General features: G+C 44.7%; 1 protein-coding gene across 1 annotated transcript in view; it reads left to right on the top strand.

Moving 5' to 3' along the window:
• The window catches only part of DROSHA (drosha ribonuclease III), a 649,328-nt gene that overhangs the window by 284,383 nt on the left and 339,476 nt on the right, over window positions 1–25,469 (top strand). Inside the window, exon 13 of the mRNA XM_082259249.1 lies at window positions 12,007–12,176. Within this exon, the coding sequence (XP_082115375.1) occupies window positions 12,007–12,176 (170 nt within the window). The remainder of the gene's footprint in view (window positions 1–12,006; window positions 12,177–25,469) is intronic.

Here is a 25,469-nt window from a genome sequence, read left to right as displayed (position 1 = left end):
TATCGTGCACTCATCTGGCGGAAGCAGTCACCTAGAATCCGCCTAGAGACGCTTCAGGAGGCTAAAGATAGTGGGGGATTGGCTGTTCCAAACCCCTACTATTATTTCCTATCGTCCCAACTGCAGCATCTAACGGGTTGGCTACTGGATAGTGACTCTGATCCTGTCCAGCGGGTCATTAGGGCACAACTTGCGGGTGGGGCACTGGTGGAGTCCCTGGAGGCTGGTGTCTTGCGGGGCTCTCCTGGCTGTCCCACCCTGATGCTTCTTGATAGGATTTGGCAGAGGGCTAAAAAGCACTTTGCTTACAATGGCTTCTCAAAATACTCTCGCATTCTTAATAATGTCAACTACCCTGAACTGGATAAACTGAGGGGCTCTCTACGCTGGGACAGTTATGGAGTTAGGTTCATCTCCCAGCTGTACAGAGGAGAGGTACTTAAAGACTTCCAGACTATTCGTGATGGGTTTGGCCTCCCTAACTCCCTTTTTTTTCAGTATTTGCAGCTTAGACACGCCCTTGCCTCTCAAGCCAAGATCTCTCCCTGGGGTCTGTGCAATCCTGTCATACTCCTTAATTTGGTGAACACTACCATTAAAAAGGGACAGATCTCCTCATTGTACACAGCCTTTATGGAACAAATCTCTAGGGCTATGACCTATAAGTGTCGGGAGGCCTGGGCTGAGGATTTGGGCCCCATTTCCTCAGAGGAGTGGACGGGCATACTGGATAATGTACCAAAGGTCTCTCTATCTGCTTCGCATAAGCTTACGCAGCTATTTATTTTGCACCGCTCATACAGGACCCCACAACGCCTGCATCGCTGGCAGAGGAGGGATTCCCCCCTCTGCCCTCGGTGTAAGGTACACACAGGCGACTTGCTGCATATGCTTTGGAGGTGCCCGAAATTGCATCGCTACTGGCATGCGGTTTTGCGTTCCATCAATGATATTTGGAAACTATCTCTTCCTGTGGAACCAAAGCTGTGTATACTGGGCTGGCTGGATGAGGAACTCTACCCCCCAGAGGTGCACGCTGCGGTCCTCAGGGCTCTTTTTCTTGCCAGGAAGCTGATAGCGCGGAAATGGATTTCCGCCCTTGCGCCTACACATGCTGAATGGATTGAGGAGGTGAAATTGCTACTGAATAGGGAGCACCTCACGTACAAACATAGAGGGAACGCACTTAAATTTGACCGTATTTGGGGACCTTGGCTTGATGTGCCGGGTCTGGCCCCCCTTCACTTGGTATCCAACAGGCTGATAGGTGGGGTAATCTCCTCAGCGTAGTGTGGCTGCTTGCTCTACCTTACACGTTAGTGGACGGGTGGGGATTGCATCTGCTGATATGTATCTTATGCGGGTGTCTACTTACGGGACTTCGGCATAATCATACTCCATATGGGCAATTAGAGGGAATTCACCGATGTTGTTTTGTTTTGTTTTATTTTGTTGTGTTTCTGGCTCTTCATTGGCGATGGTGTCGATGCACTTATCTTGGCTACTACTTAATTTCATGTACACTATCAATAGCATTTGTTAACAAATGATTTCGGGGGGATGGCCTTATGACTCTTAATGTATGTGTAAGCTCATTATTGTGTCCACAATATATGCCATCTCGAGAACGTACAGACTGGGGTGTACCTCTGATATGTGCTCGCCAATTTGCCTTTTTCTCTTTCTTTGTTCTGGAGTTTTGTTTTTGTATTGTGTATAAAAACTCTTTCTTTGTTTCAATAAAAATGATCTGATTAAAAAAAAAAAAGTAACTCAGTGCCGAATCAAAAAAAATGGCCTGGTCAGTAAGGGGGTAAAGCCTTCCGGAGCTGAAGTGGTTAACAACTAGACCTGTATGTACCTGGGTGTACAAAATAGAAATGGATACTAATATTTATAGGTAAAGTTGATCCAGGGAATATCTGATTGCCTCTTGGGCGATCAGGAAGGAATTTTTTACCCCTGCTGTAGCCATCTGGATCATGCTTTGCTTTGTTTTTTCGCCTCCCTCTGGATCAGCTGCGGGTAAAGGATTGTGTATATGGGATTGTATGGTTGGGTTTTCTTTACTATTTTTTTTTTTTTTTTTTATTGGTTGAGCCAGATGGGCTTGTGTTTTTTTTTTCAACCTATGTAACTCTGTATACTACATTCAAATATATGTACTAGGTTTAACCACATTTTGCTTGACTTTTCTGCTGAATATGCCGTTTTTCTCTGAAATAAATCACCACTCATCATGGTATCCTCATATACAGTATATTGTCACTGCAATATTTTCAATAATCGCCTTAAGGAAAAATAAAAGTGACTGCCATTTGTAAAAAGGTTCTTCCACTGTATAACTGCATGATGCAGACGCAGTGAACATTTTTTGTTATACAAAAAGTTTTGTTCTAGCTATCAGACGTGGTATACAGTGTATAGAAAATATATATTTTCTTGCTTGACGTTAAGATTGGTTCATGGTCCATGGTGGTTTTTGAAACATATTTGTGGTTATTGTTTGGATTTTAAAAATCTGGAAAAACAAGCATCTGAAAATGTGACAATAAGTCTCCATTCACACTAGTACGACTTGTCAGGCGACGTGTGCCCTCAAGTCGCCCCAAGTCGCTTGTCATTACAAATGCAATGTAAATGAATGAGAGCCGTCTTAATATGCACTACTGAAGTCACTCCGACTTCAGAAAAGGGTCCTGTGCTACTTCAAGGCGACTTGTATCCGACTTGTGCCAATAGACTTCAATGGGATTCGCCTCTAAGTCGGATCCTTATCTTTTGTCAAGCGACTGTGATCCGACTTTCCAGAAAGAAGAAGGAAAATTAGCCAGGCATTCCCCACATGCCTACAGTTCCTATATACCATTATCTCTGCCTGGTCTGTGTGAGTGGCACTGGTGGACACAGATAAGTGGCACTGGTGGGCAGTGGCACTGGTGGACACTGATACGTAGCACTGATACATGACACTGGTGGACACTGATTCGTGACACTGATAGGTGGCACTGGTACGTGGCACTGATGGACACTGATTTGTGGCACTGATACGTGGCACTGATGGACAATGATTTGTGGCACTGATACGTGGCACTGGCGGACACATATGTGGCACTGGTGGGCAGTGGCACTGGTGGACACATATGTGGCACTGGTGGACACTGATACGTGGCACTGGTGGGAAGTGGCACTGGTGGACACATATGTGGCACTGGTGGGCAGTGGCACTGGTGGACACTGATACGTGGCACTGGTGGGCAGTGGCACAGGTGGACACATATGTGGCACTGGTGGGCAGTGGCACTGGTGGACACTGATACCTGGCCCTGGTGGGCAGTGGCACTGGTGGACACATACGTGGCACTGGTGGGCAATGAGGAAATGAGTAAAAAAAACAGAAAAGGGGAATTAGGTCACAACACATCATATTCTGATTGGCCAAATACAAAGTCATCTATCATATAAGTCGCTTTAAATAATTCACAAGTCGTGCTGAAGTCGTGGTAAAAATTCGCTCCGTCATGGGGCGACTTATGGTCGCGGTAGTGTGAGCCGAGTCTTAAAATCATTGCTGCAATAGTAACTCAAAATGCAATATGCTCACTGAAAATACATTGTAATTTAACATACAGTATTTTAACCTTTAACAGAATCAGTATGTTTCATTTGTATTAGTCATCTCTTACATTAGTTACTACTTGCCTATTTCCTTGTATTAATGAAGCTACTGAAGAATCCTTAAAAAAACAGATAATGTAAAAATTTAGATTGTGTAGAACGGTAGGGCCCCTTTCACATGGGCCTAGCTGGTGGATCGTGTTAGCAGCGACTGGCCCACAGTTAACAATCAACCAGGAGGCCATTTCCCGTAAGCCAGTTTGGAGCCAGATTTCATACTGAAGTCTTTCACTGTGCCACAACAGCATCCATTAAACGCAGTTGCAGCACAGCACAGTCATATTCACCTCTTTGGAGGTGTCCTAGCAGGTGGTATAGCCTGCTAGAACGTGACATATGTATTTTTTGTCCCCCTACCCCAAGGCACAGTTTTGCAGCTGCAGTAATGTGTATGGGGCTGTCTGAAAGTACCCATAGGAAGGGGGCCCAAGTCCAAATTTACAATACAGAGTTTAACCACTTGCCGACAGCCCCTCACAGGCAAAGTATATACGTCACTAGCCTGTGACGCTCTGGGGAGCGAGCGAGCGAGCGCCGGCGGCGCGCTCCCACTCCCGCGCGGTCACGGACCGCCCCGCGCGTGTGACCGGCGGATCAGATGTCCGCCGGTCACTCGGCGATCATCGGTGGAGAGGGAGAAGGGCAGGCAGCTAGTGTAAACAAGCCGCCTGTCATTCTCCCCTGTGTAGAAACAATGATCATACGGTTCTACTATGTAGGACCGTTGATCATTGTGCCTACAGCTCAAGCCATAGCCAATCACAGTTAGAATCATGCCCCTAGGGACACACACAGCCCCTCGCTCTCAAATAAAGTTAATCCCTTCACTGCCAGTGTAATTTTACAGTAACAGTGTATATGTATAGCACTGATTACTGTAGAAATGTCACTGGTAACCGCAAAAAAAATCGCAGATCGCCACCATTACGCGTTAAAAAAAAAAAACAACAAAATAACAAATTCTTTCCCTTTGTTAGTAAACGCGATAACTTTTGCGCAAACCAATCAAAATACGCTTTTTGCGATTTTTTTTTTTTACCAAACATATGTAGCATAAAACAAGTTGGCCGAAAATGTTAAAAAATTTTGATTTTTACATTTTTTTTTGGGCGGGGGATTTCATATAAAAAAATGTGAAAAATATTGTTATTTTTGCAAAATTGACGCTCTTTTTTTGTTTATAGCGCGTGATCAAAATATCGCACAGGTGATCAAATACCACCAAAAGAAAGCTCTGTTTGTGGGAAAAAAAAGACGTCAAATTTGTTTAGGTACGGCGCCACACGACCGCGCAATTGTCCGTTAAAGTCACGCAGTGCCGAATCACAAAATACCCCCTGGTCAGGAAGGGGGTAAAATCTTCCGGGGCTTAAGTGGTTAAGAAAAAAACCTCATAAGTTGATATTTATTCTTTGTTTGAGAATCATAAACTATGTGTGACTCGTTTCCTTTTGCAGTTTCAAAAGACTTCTGAATTCTTATTAGGGCTTTTTAATTGGCCTCGTTAGTCGTTCTTCACTCTGTGTCTTGCATCAAAGCGTTTGTTTAAAAATTTATAATGGAATTTTTTTCCTGTACCTACCTGGTGCAGTATTAATCTTGTAGAGCTGTTACACGAGTATTTGTAATATTGACCCATGTTTCTATACTTATGTTATAATTTCATTCCATAGAATTAAAAGGATCACTCGAGTAAGGTAATATTTTAGCCTTTGAAATTTTCTTGTGGTCACAGTGTTACAACAGCATCTAATGCAATAAACCTTAAAATATCACTAGCTTTGTAAAGGATTCTGCAGTAATGTCATAGAATGTCACAGTCGTCACAGTGAAAGGCTAAGGAATACCACTACAAAGACTAGAATATTCCTAGTTTGAAGCTTGTACTCTTATTTTGTTCTTTTTTCTTTTCAGATTTCAAGCTTAAAGCAAACCTATTGTTAAGGCCGTTGAAACCTTAAACACTAATGAAAAGTGCAATTATGTAACCCTAACCCTAATTTTTAACCTCTTATAAGAAGACTACTGTATTCCACAGCACCTTCTTTGTTCATTTCTCACTTTCTAGATTTTCCTTTTCCATTGGATTTTTTTCAGGGGCTGAATATCACTTTTCGGTTTTTGATGCCATTGGCTGAACAAAATTTATTTTTTTTTTTACTTCACATTCTGACCGGAAGGTGTTTTCTGCTCATACTAACAAAATGGACATGATTGTGAATTTGAATGGCTTATTAGCCCGGGAAAGAGGGACAGACTTTAAAGTGTAGGAAAACCAGTTTCTGCACAATTGCAGTGTATAATAGCATTACAGTCATAGGTCTTCTTGCATTTATTTATTGATTTTGTGGTAGTTCTGGTCATAAAAGCAAATTTTTTATAATGTTCTCAGCTGCCCCATTTGACAAGCCTTCACCTTATATGGGGCAGATAAAGCCTGAAGATTGACAAAGAATTGCTTGCTCTTTTCTTCCCTGGAATCCAGCTAACCTAACACGGAAAGTCAGGTGAACATTGGTAAATTTAAAAATAAAGGATCTAAGTATCAGTAAAATGGGAAAAATAAGTTTGCAGAATGAATGCTTGCATATATACATTTCAACATTTATTTAAAACATGCAAAGTTTGGTATAATTGATTTAATGCTTCAGATGATGTTTGTGTATTAACTGCTCTTTTTTTTACCCTGTAGCCTCCATGTGTCGGAGCAGACAATACATATAAACCCTGCCTCAAAAAAAAAAAACTCTGCCTTAAGCATTTAAAATATTATAACACGTGTGTTTTAAATGTTGCAGTGTATATAAGCAAGCTTTCATCCCATGTTTTTTTTTTTTTTTTTTAATATCCCTTTACTGTCACATAGATTTTTTTTTTTTTTTATATAATTAGTCACCTGACAGCCCATGTCAGATGGGGCAGCTCACATGGGAAAAAAATAGAATTTTATAAGCGGTCAATCTTGAGGCTGGACCATAGATTTCTCCTGGAGAGAATAGCTGGGGAAGAAAGATGAAGTGGACGCAGAAGGCTGCGGATGAGCCTGTATGGTGTTGCCAACCTAAGCAAGAAAGTCTTATGAACTGGCAGAATCACTGGGTAGTATTTGCTATCTAATTGTCTGTATGCTAAAGAAAACATAAGCACTCATATTCATAAATAATTTTGAAACTGGTGATCTAATTGGTTTTATGTGAAAAAAAGCTCATCTTGATATAAATAACTATATATGTTTCAAAAATGATTTTAAGATAAACATGACATGGAAACCTTAAAATGTATGCTCCCTGAAAATATACTGTATTTACCCCTTGTAGGGTTTAAAGAAGCTCTAAGCCCACGTTCACATTGAGTGCGACTTCATCTGAAATTGCACGATTTCAAAGCTGCATGTGAGTACAACTTTGGATGCAACTTAGAAGACATCTGTGTGGCTTCAAGCACAGATGTCTATGCAAGTCGCACCCTAAATCGCCAAAAGTAGTACAGAATCTACTTTTTCAAATCGGTGTGACACCGCAAAGTTGCACCAATTCGAACAATGGAATTGCCAGAAATAGGCTGTGACTTGTCATGCCATTTAATGGCGTGCCGAGTTGCTCCAATATGAGCGGGGGCTAAAAGGGAGTAATGCAGGATGTCATCCTCAGGACGCCTAGACCATGCCAGCTCAAAAATATTGCAATTGTGTTTAGATCTGAACTATACGTTTAATAAAACAATATATCAATGCATCGCTCGTCTTCATTAATAATGGAATAATACTTCTTTGGTATGTCATTCTAGCCACCAGGCAGTGATAGAATAACTCTATAAAACCCTCACAACTTAATAAACCTACATTATTGTGCTTTCCTGACAAATGAAAGCTGGTATCCAAAAAAAAGTGAGCATGAAAATGTAAAAGACTATATGTTTTTCTTCTCATGTACAGAAAGTTGGCTGCGGACAATAACTTATGGGTATAGCCAGGATAATGCCTGTAGATTATTGCCTTTTAAAGTATTCCCAAAAGCTTTTGTTTGTTCAATAGCGTTATCCCATTTCCTCAATAGCTAGTTGGATACATCCATAACTGTCCCATAAAAGCCCTAAATGTTTCTCCAGAAGGCCTCATAATGTCCAAAGGCTTTTAATACAACACATAAAATCAATAGCAGAAGCATGCCAAGGCTGTGCTTACACCAGACAAGGAACTTATTGGGTATTCATTTGCAATGTGTATCAATTACTTCCCGGCTAAAAAAATAAATAAATATGCATTCGGTATCTCACAAAAGTGAGTACACTCCTCACATTTTTGTAAATATTTTATATCTTATAATGTGACAACACTGAAGAATTTGCACTTTGCTAACGTAAAGTAGTGAGTGTACAGCTTGTATAATAGTGCAAATTTGCTGTCTCCTCAAAATATCTCAGCACACAGCCATTAATGTCTAAACCGCTGGCAACAAAAGTGAGTATACCCATAAGTGAAAAAGTCCAAATTGGGCCCAATTAGCCACTTTCCCTCCCGGTGTCATGTGACTCTTTAGTGTTACAAGGTCTCAGGTGTGAATGGGGAGCAGGTGCGTTAAATGTGGTGTTATCGCTTTCACTCTTTAATACTGGTCACTGGAAGTTCAACATGGCACCTCATAGCAAAGAACTCTCTGAGGATCTGAAAAAAAAAGAATTGTTTGCTCTAAATAAAGATGACCTAGGCTATAAGAAGATTACCAAGACCCTGAAACTGATCTGCAGCACAGTGGCCAAGACCATACAGCAGTTTAACAGGGCAGGTTCCACTCAGAACAGCGTCATATCCAGAGATTGTCTTTGGGAAATATGCATCAAATTGGTCTGCATGGCTGTCGTCCCAGAAGGAAGCCTCTGCTAAAGATGATGCACAAGAAAGCCTGCAAACTGTTTGCTGAAGACAAGCAGACTAAGGACATGGATTACTGAAATCATGTCCTGTGGTCTGATGAGACCAAGATAAACTTATTTTATTCAGATGGTTTTAAGCATATGTGGCGGCAACCAGGTGAGGAGTACAAAGACAAGTGTGTCTTGCCTACAGTCAAGCATGGTGGTGGGAGTGTCATGGTCTGGGGCTGCATGAGTGCTGCCGGCACTGGGGAACTACAGTTCATTGAGGGAACCATGAATGCCAATATGTAGTCTGACATACTCAAACAGAGCATGATCCCCTCCCTTCTGAAACGGGGCCACAGGGCAGTATTCCAACATGATAATGATCTCAAACACACCTTCAAGACGACCACTGCCTTGCTAAAGAAGCTGAAGGTAAAGGTGATGGACTGGCCAAGCATGTCTCCAGACCTAAACCCTATTGAGCTTCTGTGAGGCATCCTCAAATGGAAGGTGGAGTAGTGCAAGGTCTCTAACGTCCAGAGAGACAACAGCTGCAACATCAGACCAGTGCAGCAGCAAGGAGGGGAGTATAGATTTTTTATTTTTTTTCTTGCCTACACTTTTCCTTTAAGAAACCTGTTATGACAAATGCTTGGATGCAACAAAAGGCTTGCAGTGCTTAGAGGTTTTCTAGCAAGACATGATTAAGGATTGGTTTATTTTAACCATAAAAAACAGTAAGCATATTAAGCCTAAAAGAAACTCAATATGACTATACACTAGTATAATTTTGTATGACATTTTACTTTTTAGGAACGCTTGATTTTCTGATGGTTAGTGGGGTCAAATCTACAATTGTTTTTGGCTGCATATCATTGTTGGTTTGGTTGATGTACCCTCTATGTCAGAGGTAGGCAACCTTTTAGAGGTGGAGATCCACCAGAGCAACATTGTAGAGATCAAAGATCACCAAATGCAGTGCCTTTGTTTTTTTTTTTTTATTATATGAAATTACCTAGCAAGGTCCCAATAAAATGATTGCATAAAGAAACCATATGAATATAATAAAACAAACATCAGTGCAAAAATAAAAACTTAAGGGTCCATTCACTCTAGGAACTGCATGTGAATCGCACAGGGATGCTGTGCAGTTCTTGTGTGCAGTGCGAATCACTGCACCAAAAGTAGTTTATGTGCTATTTGTGGAGATGAACAAAAACTTTATCACAAGGTGTTTTTGCACTATGTGATCTGGTGCAAGCAAACGCACTGCCTTTGTGACCTGCGTTTGGGGTGTTGTTAGCTTTGCACTGACACCCACTGCAGATCGCAAGGGCAGTGCGGGAAACTGGCAGAGAACACAGAGAACAGATGCCTCCTTTGGCCGCAAAGTTTTCCAGGCTGCTTTTAAATGGTGTTTTTAGTCTCAGTTGAGGGTGTTTTTAGTCTCCGTTGAGGGTGTTTTTTTTTTTTTTTTTTTATTTATTTATTTATTTTTTTTCAGGTGGGTCTCATCTTGTTGTTCTGATGAGTCCTGTGTTGCCTGGTTGGCTATGTTTCAGCCTTGGGAAATTATTTTCTGCTGTTCCCACCCCTCATCTTTAAGGCACTGCTTTGGGCATCCCTACTGTTATGATGAACAGAGACTGCGTCTGTCAATGAACAATAGAGAAAATTGGATTTTTGTTTTACTCTAAAATCCTTTTCTCTGAAGTTCATTGACGGACACAGTACCCGCCCATCTATTTTATTTTGAGTTGGGTTAGTATTGTTTTCTCTGACACTGCTTTGATACAAAACTGACATCCTATACCAGGGAGGGGACTGCCCATAGGCGAAGCCAGAACTTTTTTTCTGCCTAGTGTCCTATTCCTGTAGGGGACAGTATAACCCTACTGATTATGAACAACAGAGACTGCTTCCGTCAATGAACTTCAGAGAAAAGGATTTTACGGTAAGACAAAAATCCACTTTTTTGTGTTATCATTCATATTCTTGGAAAAATGGCCAAGAAATCAAAAATTCTGCCAGGGTATGTAAACTTATGAGCACAACTGTGTGTATCTATCTATCTATCTATCTATCTATCTATCTATCTATCTATCTATCTATCTATCTATCTATCTATCTATCTATCTATCTATCTATCTATCATGACCATATACCAATTCCTATATATAATATTTTTTTGTTTCCCAGCTGTTATTACAGTGGTCAGTTTACAGCATTGCTCTGCCCAATGTAAGCTCAAGGCAGAACAAAAAGAGAAATGTGACAAGCATTTGTCTCCGATTCTTTTTACTCTGGGGAAATGAGTTTGTTAAGCAGCTGCAGCAATTGTATCGCTATTATGCATAAAGGATGACAGGGTAGATCAGGTACAGCATATATTTGTATATGCTTAGGATGTCTAGTGTGTTTGAGAAGCTGCATTCAGCACAAAATACCACAGAATGATAAGGCAGAAACATGACAGACAGGCAGAACTGTGCAGATAAACAATTGGAGAAGGTGAAAATTGCACTTGGTGCTTCCCACAGGCTACAAATCATCTTCTACTTCAGTAGGAGAAAATGCAGTACATATGAATGTTTTAAGTTTTATATGGTAATCTGATTTAAGGAATTTCAGATGGTTCAATTATTATGTCCTTGCACAATAAGAGTATCTTGTGTGATTGCAAATGTATTTATTTTTGACATTTGAGTCATTGCTATTACATCTTTGTGAGATACAAACACTGCTAGTAGCAACCAAATTTCAAAGGTTGCCTGAATGGACCTTGCTGCGAAATGTACTAGTGTAGTGTATAAAGCTAAGTTATGTTGCCTGTCATAAGAACAGCATGCCAGATTCACACAAAAGAGAACTATCTCGAATGGCGTTTTCAGAGTTTAAAAACAAATGCCAGTTTTAAGGTATGTTTTTACTGTATATGTTATGTGTTTGCAAAAGAGAATGTTTTTGCCTTTTTGTTATGATTCTGATTGTGTTAATGAAATTAGTATTTATGATAAAGCACCCATACTTTCACCTTTTAAAAAGGGAAAAACAAAACAAATGTGTTTATGTTTTTCTATGTTAACCACAAACCTTTATTAAAAGAAAAAAAAAAAAATATATATATATATATATCCACATTGCAAGACAAACCCTGCAACCTATTAAGTCCCAACAGAATGAGTTTTTCAGTAAGGGTTTTGGTACTTTCAGAGTTTCCAAATAAATAATGGTCAGCATGAGTTAAATAGAGTCTAGAACGTGTCATCTGTAACCTTGAACATGCATAAAGTTATGTTAATATATTCATTGTTTTGTGATATATTCAAGTATATCTCGGACAGATGAATCAGAGCTGCAAAACCAGGGTGTTAGTCGATCGCAAAATAATTCAGTGTCAGTTAAACCGCTGCCCAGTTCTCCTTGGATCATCTCTAAATAAAAGGTGTTATCTGTTGTGCATTGCAGATGGGGGTAAAGAAGTTCTATCTATGCACCAAGTGTTGTTGTACTTGATTCGAAGTAACAAAGCTTTGGTTCCAGAAGAAGAAATTGCAAACATGCTCCAGTGGGAGGAGCTAGAGTGGCAGAAATATGCAGAAGAATGCAAAGGAATGATTGTCACCAACCCTGTAATGGTAAGTTTTACTTGAGGCATTTTTTTGTTATTGTTGTGCTCACAAAGCCTAGTGTATCATTAACAGTGGTTTCCCTCATAGCGCTTCTATGCTTTGAGATTGTCATGATATAAACATTCTTTAAAATCTTTAAACATTCTTTAAAAAAAAAAAAAAATAATAATAATACTTGTTTGTCTGCCACTGAGCTACATTGATTTTAGAGATAACCTTGGAAAATATTATTTATGGGTAAAAATAACTTAGGAACACCCAAGAGGTGTGCAGTCATACAATGTCATGGTTGGGGCTTACATCAACCACCAAGGGCACCAGGACTCTTGCAGACTTGAAGGAAGCAAACCAGTTACGCCCGTGGACAGAAACTCACTGTTCAGCAATCTCTGCTGTCCAAATCCTCAGGAGTGGACAACTAGAAAGAAGACTGCCTCAGCCTCCACTGCATGATCAAGGAGAATGGGCTCTTCACCTAGACATCTTCAATCTGATAAATCTATTCAAAATGTGGTACTCTTGATGTAGACATTCTAGCCTACAGATTCAATAACAAACTTCATTTCCTTGTTGCCAGGACAAGGAATCATGTAGCCATAGCCTTAGATGACTTGATAATTACCTGGCCCAAGTTCAGACTAATCTAAACCTTCCCTTCATTATGAATTCTGCTTTTTCTGCTAAGAAAGATAGAGCAAGAGAAAATTGTTGATACTTACTGCACTATAATGGCCTAGAAAAACCTGGTACTCAGACTTTTAGCAGTTGTTCCCTGATCTATTCCTAAAGACCTGCCATCTCGAGGCCCTTTTTCCATTCTGCTTCAGAGTCTCTGGCTTTAAAGTATATGTGAACCCTCATCTTGTATAACAACAAATTTGGTTTAAAATAGACATGCAAAGCAAACATTTTTATATATTGTGACGATAATCACAAGATATACACACAAGCCCACTATATTACCAGCGCTCATTTTTTTTCATTAGTTTTAACATTTGTTGTTTTTTTGGTATTTTACTAGGGATGCACCGAAATTTCGGCCACCAAAAAATGGGTTAAAAATGCCGAAATTAATGGCCGCCGTGAGGAAGGAGGAGGGCGCAGCGCAGGTTTGAAAAGTCCCGCCTCTGCCCGGCCATCCGCCTCTCAATGATGTCCCTACTACGATTTGTGTATGAATGAACTGACACGGCGGGAGGGCGGGCGAGTGGCCGCTAATAGCTATAACTATGTGAGCGCTTCACTTCCCTGTCATGCGGATATCTCCTCTGACAGGGAAGTGAAGCGCTCACATAGTTATAGCAATTAGCGGCTGTTCGCCCGCCCTCCCGCCCGGTGTGTCAGTTCATTCATACACAGATTGTAGTAGTAGTAACATCACAGGGAAGCGGGCCGCCGGCCAGAGGTGCGTCTTTTGAAACTCTAAGAACACCGGAGGAGCACTCAGCAGAGTAAGAGTAAGGAGATTGCATCCTTGGGATGGGGAGGGACGCTGAGGCAGGGGGCGGGGGGTGTACTGCCGAGGGGGGCGCTGAGGCAGTGGGGGGGGGAAGCTGAGGCGAGCTTACCAATGGTATCTAGTATTATGCAGCATGAGGGGGTTAATATATTGCCACTGCTGGACACTGATGCATTAGTGACCAACCAGTGGCAGTTAATTAACCCCTTTGTGCTGCATTAGTGCAACCAGTATCAGTGCAACCAGTGTTAACACTGATACTGGTTGCACTAATGCAGCACAAAGGGGTTAATTAACTGCCACTGGTCGGTCACTAATGCATCAGTGACCAACAGTGGCAATACATTAACCCCCTCATGGTGCATAATACCAATACCATTGGTAATTAAATTAAAGAGGTTGTAAACCCATATATATTTTTTTTGTTACCTGAAAGAGAAACACATAATGAGCTAGTATGCACCGCTTACTAGCTCATTCTGAAATACTTACCTTAGAACAAGCCCCCGCCGTGCCGCCCACTTACCTGTATGACGAGCGACATGTCCAGTCACCCGTCTTCCGGGATCGCGGCATCCGGCCATCTGATTGGTCGGAGCCGCGGTGACGTCACTCCCACGCACGCATGGGAGCCGACAGTCACGGCACGGGACTCTGAAGGGACGGCACCAGCGGCCGTTCTTCAGAGCGCATGCGCCAGTGACGTCACTGGCTGCATGTAAGGTAAATATCTCCTAAACGGTGCATGTTTAGGAGATATTTACAGTACCTATAGGTAAGCCTTATCATAGGCTTACCTATAGGTAAAAGTTGCAGAGGAGGGTTTACTTCCTCTTTAACCTCTTGCCAACCTGTCACAGTACATATACTGTGACAGGGTGGCAGCGACAGGTGTACGTCTAAAATGGTATATGAAATTGTGCTAAAAACTTAAAAGTTGAGCAAATGCTCACAATACATTTTTTCTAAAAGCTGCTGCACTCAAATCATACACTGATCGTATGTAGAAAACAGATAAATATATATAGTATGTAGCGCTAAAATGCTGTAAAAAAGTCCATCAATAGTCTATTTCCACCAGTGTTGTTGCACTGCCACCAATTGTAGTAAAGTGAAGAAGATCCACCACCAAGAAGAGTGTTTAAACACACTTACCAGACAATTGGAAGTATTAGGCTTTATGCTGTCCTCAGACTGCAACACACTTGATGACAAATTAGACCGGACCTCTTCGCACAGATGATTCCCCAAGCTGATACCTTAACAGTAGATCTCATAGGAGCCACTCAGAGGAAGAGAATGAAATAAACCCTTCATAGTGCAGTATATTCTCATACGCTTTAATGAAAGTATAATAAAGTACAGCACTCACATTTCCAAAGGGTATAACAGACAAATCACACGCCGACCTGCGTGGTTCCAAATTGGAAAGCAAAGTGGTAACCAGTGTCCTCTATTACATTAGGCGTCCATCGAGGGCGGCCCGACGCGGCGTTTCGTCACACTTGACTGACGTCTTCAGGGGCGTGCCCCCGCTACTGTCGGGCGCCTTTTTATCATAATAGAGGCTATGAGATTGGCTGGCCGAAAACCGGAAGCGGAAATAGCCATTAAGCGTTCCACCACCCGGAAGAGGAATAGAACTGTGTTTACAAATTGACAGGAAGGAAGTCGCACTACAATGCGCTCCTCCCTCACACAGGAAGTATGTCGCCAAAAGGCCGAATCTAAAGGTGACAGACTCCTTCTATAAAAAATATATATATATATAGAACAAAAAATATATATATAAGGGGACATAATTCACTACAATTAAGCTCCAAGAATTACACTCAGTGACATAAATTATTAGAGTCACCGTATAGATTACATTAAACGCAATATAGAACAACGGCGCCATCTTGTGTCCAAATTTGGAATTTGCAAGTAACATATATAAAATGAGTACAAACAAATCATATAACACACAGAAAATGCTACAGGTAATTTAAAAAATCAATTCACATATATACCAAAAATTTTAAATTTTTAAAAAATTTTAAATTTTTAACAGCTTTATAGACCAGAATGGAATATAAATGCAATAAAAAGACATGATTTAAGAATTTGCTATAAAGGCGTTAATATTCCACTTGATGTTCAATCCATATGGCGTGTAGGACTTTAACCTATAGATCCAAGCTGTCTCGAGCTTGGACACCCCACGGGTGAGATTGCTCCCCCTCCAGTTGGAAGTAAACTTATCAATCCCTAAGAACAGGGTGCCCGTAGGGTCTCTATTATGACTTTCGTCATAATGACGAGACACACTGTGCTTAGGGAAACCATTTAGGATGTTTGTGATATGCTCATTAAGGCGTACCCTCAGCATCCTCGTGGTGCGTCCCACGTAATCCTTTCCACACGGGCACCTAATGAGGTATACTACATATCTCGAGGTGCAAGAAATAAATGGTTTTATTTTATGCGTGAATTTAGTCACACCAGTCACAAACTCTTCACTTTTCCTCCGACCTGCAATATTATATTTACAGACCCTACATGACCTGCATGGAAACAATCCACACATGTCTTGGAAGAAAGAAACCCGTTTGGGGGGGTTCTGAATGTTCGGCGCCACCTGCAATCTCAATGGGGGCACACCCCTAAAAATCACAGGCGGCACATCCGGCAGGACAGGGCCCAAAACACTATCGGTCTTGAGTACGTGCCAGTGTTTACGCAACATATTTTTTTACAGAAAAATGTTGGGTAGAATATGTAGAGAAGAAAGCATGCTGGTAGGTGTCATTCTTAGTTTTTACTCTGGGTACCAGTAAATCTTCTCTATTCCGTATGCTCGCACGTACAAGAGCCTCATCCAACTCTACCTCTCCATACCCCTTCTCCAAAAACTTAGATTTTAAGGAGGATGCTTCCTTAATGAAGTCCTCATGCCTAGAACAGTTACGCCTCAACCTCAAGAACTGACTGACAGGAACGGATCTCAGCCAAGATGGATGATGACAGCTGGAAACATCAATGAATCCGTTCCTGTCAGTAGTCTTGAAATAGGTCGAGGTGATTATCTGCCCATCTACCACCTTAATATTGAGGTCCAAAAAATGGATTTCTCTTACGTCCTCCGACAGTCGCCGCCTGTTCATATTCGTCACAATGGGGGTATTAGACTTTGCTCCGAAGGAGTAGCTAGGCAACAGAATATGTTAACATTAAAGCTTTTAACATATCCCACCCTCAAGGGGTGGTCCCCTCAGTCAATACCCTCCTACTTCCTGCAACCATATCTCAGTTTCAATGTCTAGCTTGTCAGGAGTAGCTGGTTCTCTCTGTGCTGGGGCTTTGTGCCCCAGCCTCTTTCTTCTTTTTTGATTTTTTGTTTGAGTGTTTTCTCTCTCTTTACTTAGCTGTTCTTTTTGTCAGCATTAGTTATTTCTTCTGACGAAGAGGATCATGCGGGCTGGGTCTCGGGCTGATCCCCCTGGTCGCAGGTCGTGGATCGGTGGCTTCCCAGCCTGCCATCGAGCGTTCAGCCATGCAGCGCTCCTGGCACAGTGAACGACCCATCCCTGTTCGGTGCAGGGATGATTGGTGAGGTGGCTACCTCACTGGACGCTGTGCGGTTTCTTAACCCCCATTTTGTGCGTCTTGTAGGCGACTCTCCCTGCCTCATGTGCAGCGGCTTGTTCGCCTGTGCGGGTCCCCCACACCATTGAGAGGTAAGTGTATCTATGTGGGGACCTGTCTGTCTGGGGGGGTGTCAGTCTGGGACTGTGTAACCTGCCTCTGTTCACACTGTTTGTCTCCCTATCACTCTGCTGCATGCTGCGGGCTGCAAGGGGGGGGGGGGAGCTGTGTGACACTGTCTGTGTCAGCCTTGTTCAGTGTGAGAAGCTGTGTGCTGTGGGGCATGTTTTGTGGCATGTTTGGGCACAATACAGCGATCGCTGCGGCGATCTGCCATGTTTTTTTATATATGGATGGTGTTATGTGCATTACTGTACTGTAGGAGCGGCGGTTTCGGCGCCAAACGGCGCCATTTTGCCTTTGCTCCGGCCGCATGTTCTACATGCATGGCGGCCATTTTCTTGTAGCCTCCCATAGGCTTTAATAGAGCGCCCTGGTCTCATCACTTCCTCTTCTCCTGGGTACACCGATCGAGGCAGCAGCAGCGGCGAGGGTCTCCTCAGGTTTTATCCTTCTGTTCTTGCTATCCATTGCCTGTGTCAGTTTATTGTCCCTGTGGGGGTCTCATTGTGCTTGTGTGTGGTGCGGTGGGCTGCGCTCGCCGCGCTTTTTAAAGGGGCAGTTAACCCTTTATTCTCCGGCATATCATATTGGGGCAATGGATTCTCAGGAGGGCAAATTTCCTGCCACCTTGGTGGAAAGCCAGGGGACCGCTGTTTCCCCCCCAGGGGGGGATTTGGCCACTATTGTGGCCGGCCTTGCTGCTCAGGTGCAGATGCTGGTGGCTGCTCAATCTACTAAAAGACCCAGAGTTTCTATTTCCTCTGATTCTGAGGGTGAAGGTGATGGGGCTGTTATGGCGGGGGTCTCCTTATCGGGGTCCCGCTCCTCCCTGGATCTAGTGGGGTCCGAGGTGGAGGCTGAGGTTGAGGGGGTTGATAATTCTCCCCCTGGCTCGCCTGAAGAGCTTGCAATCATGGATGACTTGATTGCTTCCATAAAACAAACGCTGCATTTGCAGGATGAAGTGTGTCCCCCCGCTTCCTTGGCGGCTTATGGGACGCAGAGAAAACGCAGGACGCCGCAGGTTTTTTCCCTGCAATGATGATTTTCAGCGCGCTGTTAAGGAACAGTGGCGCAATTTACGCAAACCTTTTACTGTGCCAAGTAGGTTCAAGCTGCGTTATCCTTTTTTCGCCTTCCACTGATGAACGGTGGTGTGTACCACCCCCGGTGGATCACGCAATTGCGGTTTTGAACAAATCCACTGCGATTCCTGCAAAGGATTCCCCGGTGTTCCGTGATGCCACGGATAGAAGAATGGAGTCTCTTGCCCGTCATACTTATTCTGTTACGGGTTCTATGCTTAAAGCTCTGTTTGCCTCTCTCATGGCGGCCCAGGCTGTCGCAAGTTGGACACAGATGCTTAGGCGCGTCCTAGTGGCCGATTCGGCCTCGCCGGCGACCCTGGATATGGTGGATCAAATCCACCAGGGTGTCATGTATCTGTGTGATGCGGACTTGGACTTAGTCCCGTTGGCTGCTTGTGTACACAGCGTGGCGGTGTTGTCTCGCCGCCTGGTTTGGTTGAAGTGTTGGTCGGTGGACCAATCTTCACGTAAGACCTTAGCCAATCTGCCTTATGATGGGTCTCGCCTTTTTGGGGAGTCCTTGGATGTGTTAATTAAGGGGATCACCGGAGGTAAGAGCACTCTCTTGCCCCATTTCCCCAAGGCTAAGGGGGCTTCTGGGAAGAAGCATGCTAATTTTCGCCCCCCCCTCAGGGGTCCTTTCGTGCCTTTCGGTCGCACTACAAGGGCAAACCGTTCAAGGGACAAGGCTCTCAAAAGAAGCCCTGGTCTGGTAAACAGAAGTCCGGTCAGTCCGGACCCGCTGCCCATAACAGTGCGGCCTGAAGGGGCGCCCTCACCCAGTTTTGGGGTGGGGGGACGCTTGCTCGGTTTTCTTCAACCCTGGTTGGCCCGCGTGGGGGACAGGTGGGTTCAGGAGATCGTTTGATCTGGTTACAAGATCGAGTTTCTCTCTCGGCCGGAGAGCAGATTTTTTCCCTCAAATCTTCAACTGTCTCCAGAGCGTTTACGGGACCTGCACCTGCCGGTGCGAGACCTGAGGGCTCAGGGAGTGGTGGTTCCGGTGCCTCATCGGGACAGATTTCGGGGGTTTTATTCCAATCTGTTCACCGTGCCCAGGAAGGAGGGCAAGGTTCGTCCAATTCTGGACTTGAAGGCTCTAAACCGCTCTGTGCGGGTTCGCAAGTTCCGCATGGAATCCCTGCGGTCGGTGGTGGCTGCCCTGGTTCCAGGGGAATTCATGGCCTCCATCGATTTGAAGGATGCGTATCTTCACATCCCCATTTTCGAGGGTCACCAGAGGTACCTTCAATTCGCCATTGCGGAGGATCACTACCAGTTCGTGGCGTTACCTTTTGGTCTCGCCTCGGCTCCGCGGGTTTTCACCAAGGTGCTTGCACCGGTTCTGGCATTATTGAGAGCCCAGGGCATCTCTGTCCTGGGGTATCTGGACGACATTCTGGTTCGATCTGCGACCAGCCAGGGTCTGGAGAAGGACCTGTCTGTCACGCTGCAAACTCTGCAGTCCGTCGGTTCGTCTTCCCTACCTGGGAATGATCCTGGACTCGGTTCAGGCGAAGGTCTTCCTACCGGAAGACAAACTCGGAACTCTTCAGGAGGAAGGCAGGTCCCTTCAGGGACTTTCCGCACTCGTCTCTGCGGACGTGCATGAGATGTCTGGGATTGATGGTCTCGGCCTTCGAGGCGATTCCCTTCGCCCAGTTTCACACGCGGGGTCTCCAAAAGGAGATCCTGTCCAGGTGGGACGGGCGACCTCAATCTCTGGATCTTCAAATCTCGTTGGGCCATCGCACCAGAAGGGACCTTCTGTGGTGGCTCCAGTCCCCGATGGTGTCGGGGGGCAAGTCTTTTCATCCTATCTCGTGGACGGTGATCACAACGGATGCCAGCCTGTCGGGCTGGGGTGGTGTTCTGGGCGTTCTGTCCGCCCAGGGAACTTGGTCGGAGGGGGAGTCCTCCCTTCCGATCAACATTCTGGAATTGCGTGCGATAAATCTCTGTCTTCATCGTTGGACGGACCGGCTGCAGGGCTGCCCGGTTCGGGTGCAGACGGACAATGCCACGGCGGTGGCCTACATCAACCACCTAGGGGGCACCAGGAGTGCCCGAGCGGCCCGAGAAGTGGCCGACATTCTGTCCTGGGCCGAGACTCATGTCCCGGCGATAACGGCGGTTCACATTCCGGGGGTGGAGAACTGGCAGGCGGACTATCTGAGTAGCCAGACCCTGGATCAGGGGGAATGGTCTCTCCACCCGGCTGTCTTCCAGATGTTGTGCGCGAAGTGGGGTCTTCCAGATGTGGACCTGTTCGCGTCTCGTCTCAACAACAAGGTAAGAAGGTTCGTGGCAAGGACGCGCGACCCTCGGGCAGACGCGTCGGACGCGTTAGTGGCCCCGTGGCATCAGTACAAGCTGATGTACGCGTTTCCACCGATTCAGTTGCTGTCCAGGTTCCTTCGCAGGTTACACTCGGAACGCAGCACGGTGATTCTTGTGGCGCCGGATTGGTCACGCCGGTCCTGGTACGCAGACCTCGTGAATCTGGCGGTCGACGCCCCGTAGCGTCTGCCTCTGCGAGACGATCTCCTGTCTCAAGGGTCGATATACCATCCTGCTTTACAGTCGCTGGCTTTGACGGCCTGGCTGTTGAGACCGAGGTCCTGAAGGAGAGGGGTCTCTCCCCTGAGGTCGTTCATACCTTGATCAACGCGAGGAAGTCTTCCTCGGGGAAGGTTTACTACCGTACTTGGAAGGCCTATTTTGCCTGGTGTGAGTCCAGGGGGTTTTCACCCCGCACGTACTCGGTTTCCTGAGTGTTGTCCTTCCTTCAAACAGGTGTCGATCAGCGTTTGGCGCTGGCTACGATAAAGGGTCAGGTGTCTGCGCTGGCCGTTCTTTTTCAACGTCCCGTGGCTTCCAACTCCTTGGTTGGCACTTTTGTTCAGGGAGTGCGGCATCTGGTTCCTCCTAGGAGGGATTCTCTGCCCCCTTGGGACTTGAATCTCGTTCTATCTGTGTTACAACATGCTCCTTTTGAACAGATCAGGGAGATCTCGTTGTCTATGTTGTCCAAAAAGGTCGCCTTTTTGGTTGCGATCACTTCGGCTCGCAGAGTGTCGGAGCTGGCGGCTTTGTCCTGCAAGTCTCCGTATCTGGTTATTCACTTGGATAAGGTGGTCTTGCGACCTAATCCTTCTTTTCTTCCGAAGCGAGTTTCGGAATTCCATCTCAATGAGGATATTGTCTTGCCTTCGCTGTGCGCGAAGCCTAAACATCCGAAAGAGGTGAGACTACATTCTTTGGATGTTGTTCGGGCGATAAGGGTTTACCTTAAATCGACTGAGTCTTTTCGAAAGACGGATTCCTTGTTTGTTCTTCCAGAGGGTCCTCGGAAGGGCATGGCGGCGTCGGCCTCTACCATCGCCAAATGGATCAGGCAGACCATTGAACAGGCCTATGCTTTGCAGGGGAAGGTTCCCCCTGTGCCTGTGAAGGCGCACTCTACTAGATCTCTGAGTACGTCTTGGGCCTGTCGTCGTGGGGCTTCTGTAGCCCAGGTGTGTAAGGCGGCTACCTGGTCGACCGTACACACTTTCACAAAATTCTACAAGGTAGATGTTCAGGCATCGGCGGATGCTTCCTTTGGCCGCAAGGTTCTTAGTGCGGCTGTTCCCTAGGATCACCTGTTGGGATCCCTGGCTGTTGGGATATGTCTTTTATCCCCTGGTTATTTGTTTTTCCTGGGTTGTTTCTCCTGTTGAGCAAGTTTTTTCCTTTTGCCCAGCTGGTTTCCTTCCCTTGGTAAGGTTCCTTTCTTTGATGCGGAGACTGCGTTGCCTTACGGCGGGGATGCGTTTCCCACCCCTCATGTTTGCACTGCTTTGGGACGTCCCCATTGTGACGAATATGAAGAGGCGGCGACTGTCGGAGGACGTAAGAGAAAACGGAATTTTTGTAAAATCTTACCTGTAAAATTCCTTTCTCTGAGTCCTCCGACAGTCGCCGCCCCTCTTTTGGTGTTTTGGTTATATACTCTACTGCTATTCCACTGAAACTGAGATATGGTTGCAGGAAGTAGGAGGGTATTGACTGAGGGGACCACCCCTTGAGGGTGGGATATGTTAAAAGCTTTAATGTTAACATATTCTGTTGCCTAGCTACTCCTTCGGAGCAAAGTCTAATACCCCCATTGTGACGAATATGAAGAGGCGGCGACTGTCGGAGGACTCAGAGAAAGGAATTTTACAGGTAAGATTTTACAAAAATTCAGTTTTCCTCCTTACTCCATTCGAAGGTAAGTATGATTGTTACGGAACAGGGCACCCCTGAGCAGGTACCTCCGTTGACAGATGCTCCTAGTGCTTCCGAGGGCTCCAAGCACTCCACCAGACACCGTAAGCACTTCAGACTCCACGAACCGCCGCAGCTTGGTTAGGGTCTTGGCATCTCCTACCCACCCTAGACCAACGACAAGGCCCCAGGTTCCTGTGGGTGAACCTCTCTTTCCCCTGAGAGCGCAGCCCGAACAAGCTCTTAAACAAGCTCTTACAAGAGCTTAGTGATTCTCTAAGGGAGTATGGAGGACATAGCAATCCCTGTAGCAGATTCCCCCAATAACGAGACAAAGCTCCGAGATGAGGGTAAAACAGGAACAACATTTATTGGAAGAACAGAGCACACTTTTATACAGAAATGGGAACATCCTTCCCCCAACAACCCCCTTCCCATTGGTCAATTGCAAAGCACTTGCAGTCCTCACCAAGGTCCTCTCCAGCATATGCAAATGAGGGCTTGAAAATGAGTCAACAGGGATTGGTCAGATAGCTTTGACCAATGCAAGGAGACAGAAGCCCCAGGGGGCAATCAATGCACACAACAGTCAGACACAGAACAATGGTTCCCTAGCGAGCCCTCAATACAGATCACTCTGAGTGTCAATAGACCGCCCGTCTCCTCAGAACTTCCTGTAATGCCCATATTAGGAGTTGGATTCCTGTTCCTTACAGTTTACAGGAATACGTTTTAGCTTCCAGGAGAGGCAAGGCTCCATTAGCCACATGTTTAAAGAAACACAAAAGCCGAGCCATAATACCTACTCGAGAATCGACCTCTTCCTACTGGATAAATGGTTACTGCAACGTGTGCTAACTTCTGAAATCCATACGATAGCCTGGTCGGACCATGCCCCACTGACACTCACCCTGTCAGACAAGTCACCCCAACAATCTCACTTTGTGTGGCGCACTAACAATTTCCTATTACAACAACCCCAAATCATTGAACATATTTCTGGTCACCTTCGACAATTTTTTGTCACTAATCAGGGCTCAGTGTCCGACCCGGCTGTGGTGTGGAACGCCCACAAGGCGTTTGTGAGAGGATTGTTGATTCAGGCGGGCTCTAGAGAAAAGAGGAAAAGATCTAATCGCATAGATTCTCTCCTTTCTTCTATAACTGACCTAGATTTGAAGAATAAAGCTAATCCTGATCATGGCAATAAGGTTAAACTTACTGCGATGAGACAGGAGCTACGGTCTTTATTGTTGGTGGACTTTGAACGGTTCCACCGCCGGTTTAAAGCAGTGTCTTACGCCACCTCCAATAAAGCCGGGAAGAGCATGGCACATAAAATTAAGGGACAAAGAGTGAAATCTAGAATCGAATATTTGCACAATCCTTCCACCTCTAGGAAGGAATACAACCCACAAGCCATTGCAGACGCATTTAGTGTCTATTATGAGACTCTATATAACATAAAATGCGACCAGGGGACGCACCAACCCTCTCGGGAGGAAATAGATAAATTCCTGGCTGATGTCTCTCTCCCCTCCCTCTCCAAGGACCAATTAGATACTTTAAATGCTCCGTTTACGGAACAGGAAATTGTGGACACCATCTCCACTTTGCCCTCGAATAAGTCGCCTGGGCCGGATGGCCTGTCAGGCGAGTACTTCAAATGCTTCCAAACAATTCTGACACCTCATATGCTACCTGTCTTCCTCCAAGCCGCTTCTTCCTCTAAATTCCCAGCAGAAATGCTCCAAGCTTTGATCATTACACTTCCTAAACCAGGGAAATCGCCCACCCTTCCACAAAATTTTAGGCCAATATCCCTCCTAAATCTTGACACCAAAATTTACGCCAAGTTGGTTGCTAACAGACTCAAGCAAATTCTCCCCTCCATTGTCCACTTGGACCAATCTGGTTTCACTCCATTCCGCCAGGCATCAGATGCTACCAGAAGACTGATAGACATCATCCACCATGCTGAGATCTCTCGAACGCCTTCTCTGCTTCTTTCCTTAGATGCAGAGAAGGCGTTTGACAGGATCCATTGGGATTACTTAAGAGCTGTTTTACTCAAGTTCGGGTTCCAGGGCAACATATTGTCAGCAGTTCTTGCACTATATTCAACTCCCTCAGCTAAAGTATACACGGCTAGCATGTTATCAAAACCATTTAGTATTACAAATGGCACTCGTCAGGGTTGCCCACTCTCCCCCTTGATCTTTAATCTTCTCATGGAACCTCTGGCAGCCCATATACGCTCCAACCCCCTTATATCTGGATTTCGACTAGGATCGGTAACACACAAAATCAGTTTATTCGCTGACGATGTGATAGTGGTGCTCACAAATCCCACATCTTCCCTACCTGAAACTTATCGAATATTGAAGTGGTTCAGCGACATATCATACTACAAAATGAACGTGACCAAATCTGTAATACTGGACCTGCATCTTGACTTGACGACTAAAACTATTTTACAACAACAATTTCCATTTTCATGGGCTGATCACTCCATCCCGTATCTGGGTATTCAGCTAACCAAATCGGTGAAACTCCTTTTCAAGACGAACTATGCCCCATTCCTGTCCAAAATGCACTCTGACCTTCAAAAACTCCAAAACCATGAATTCTCCTGGTCGGGTAGACTTGCGGCGTTTAAAATGATGATTCTCCCCCAATTGCTATATTTATTTCGCACGTTACCTATCCCTCTTCCCAACTCGTACTTCGTGTCCCTACAATCCACTTTAC

The sequence above is a fragment of the Pelophylax lessonae genome (genome assembly GCF_965119305.1).
Source record: "Pelophylax lessonae genome assembly, chromosome: 5".
Classification (NCBI taxonomy): Eukaryota; Metazoa; Chordata; class Amphibia; order Anura; family Ranidae; genus Pelophylax; species Pelophylax lessonae.
Note: the sequence above shows the minus strand (reverse complement) of the source record. Positions and strands in the feature narration are given on the sequence as shown.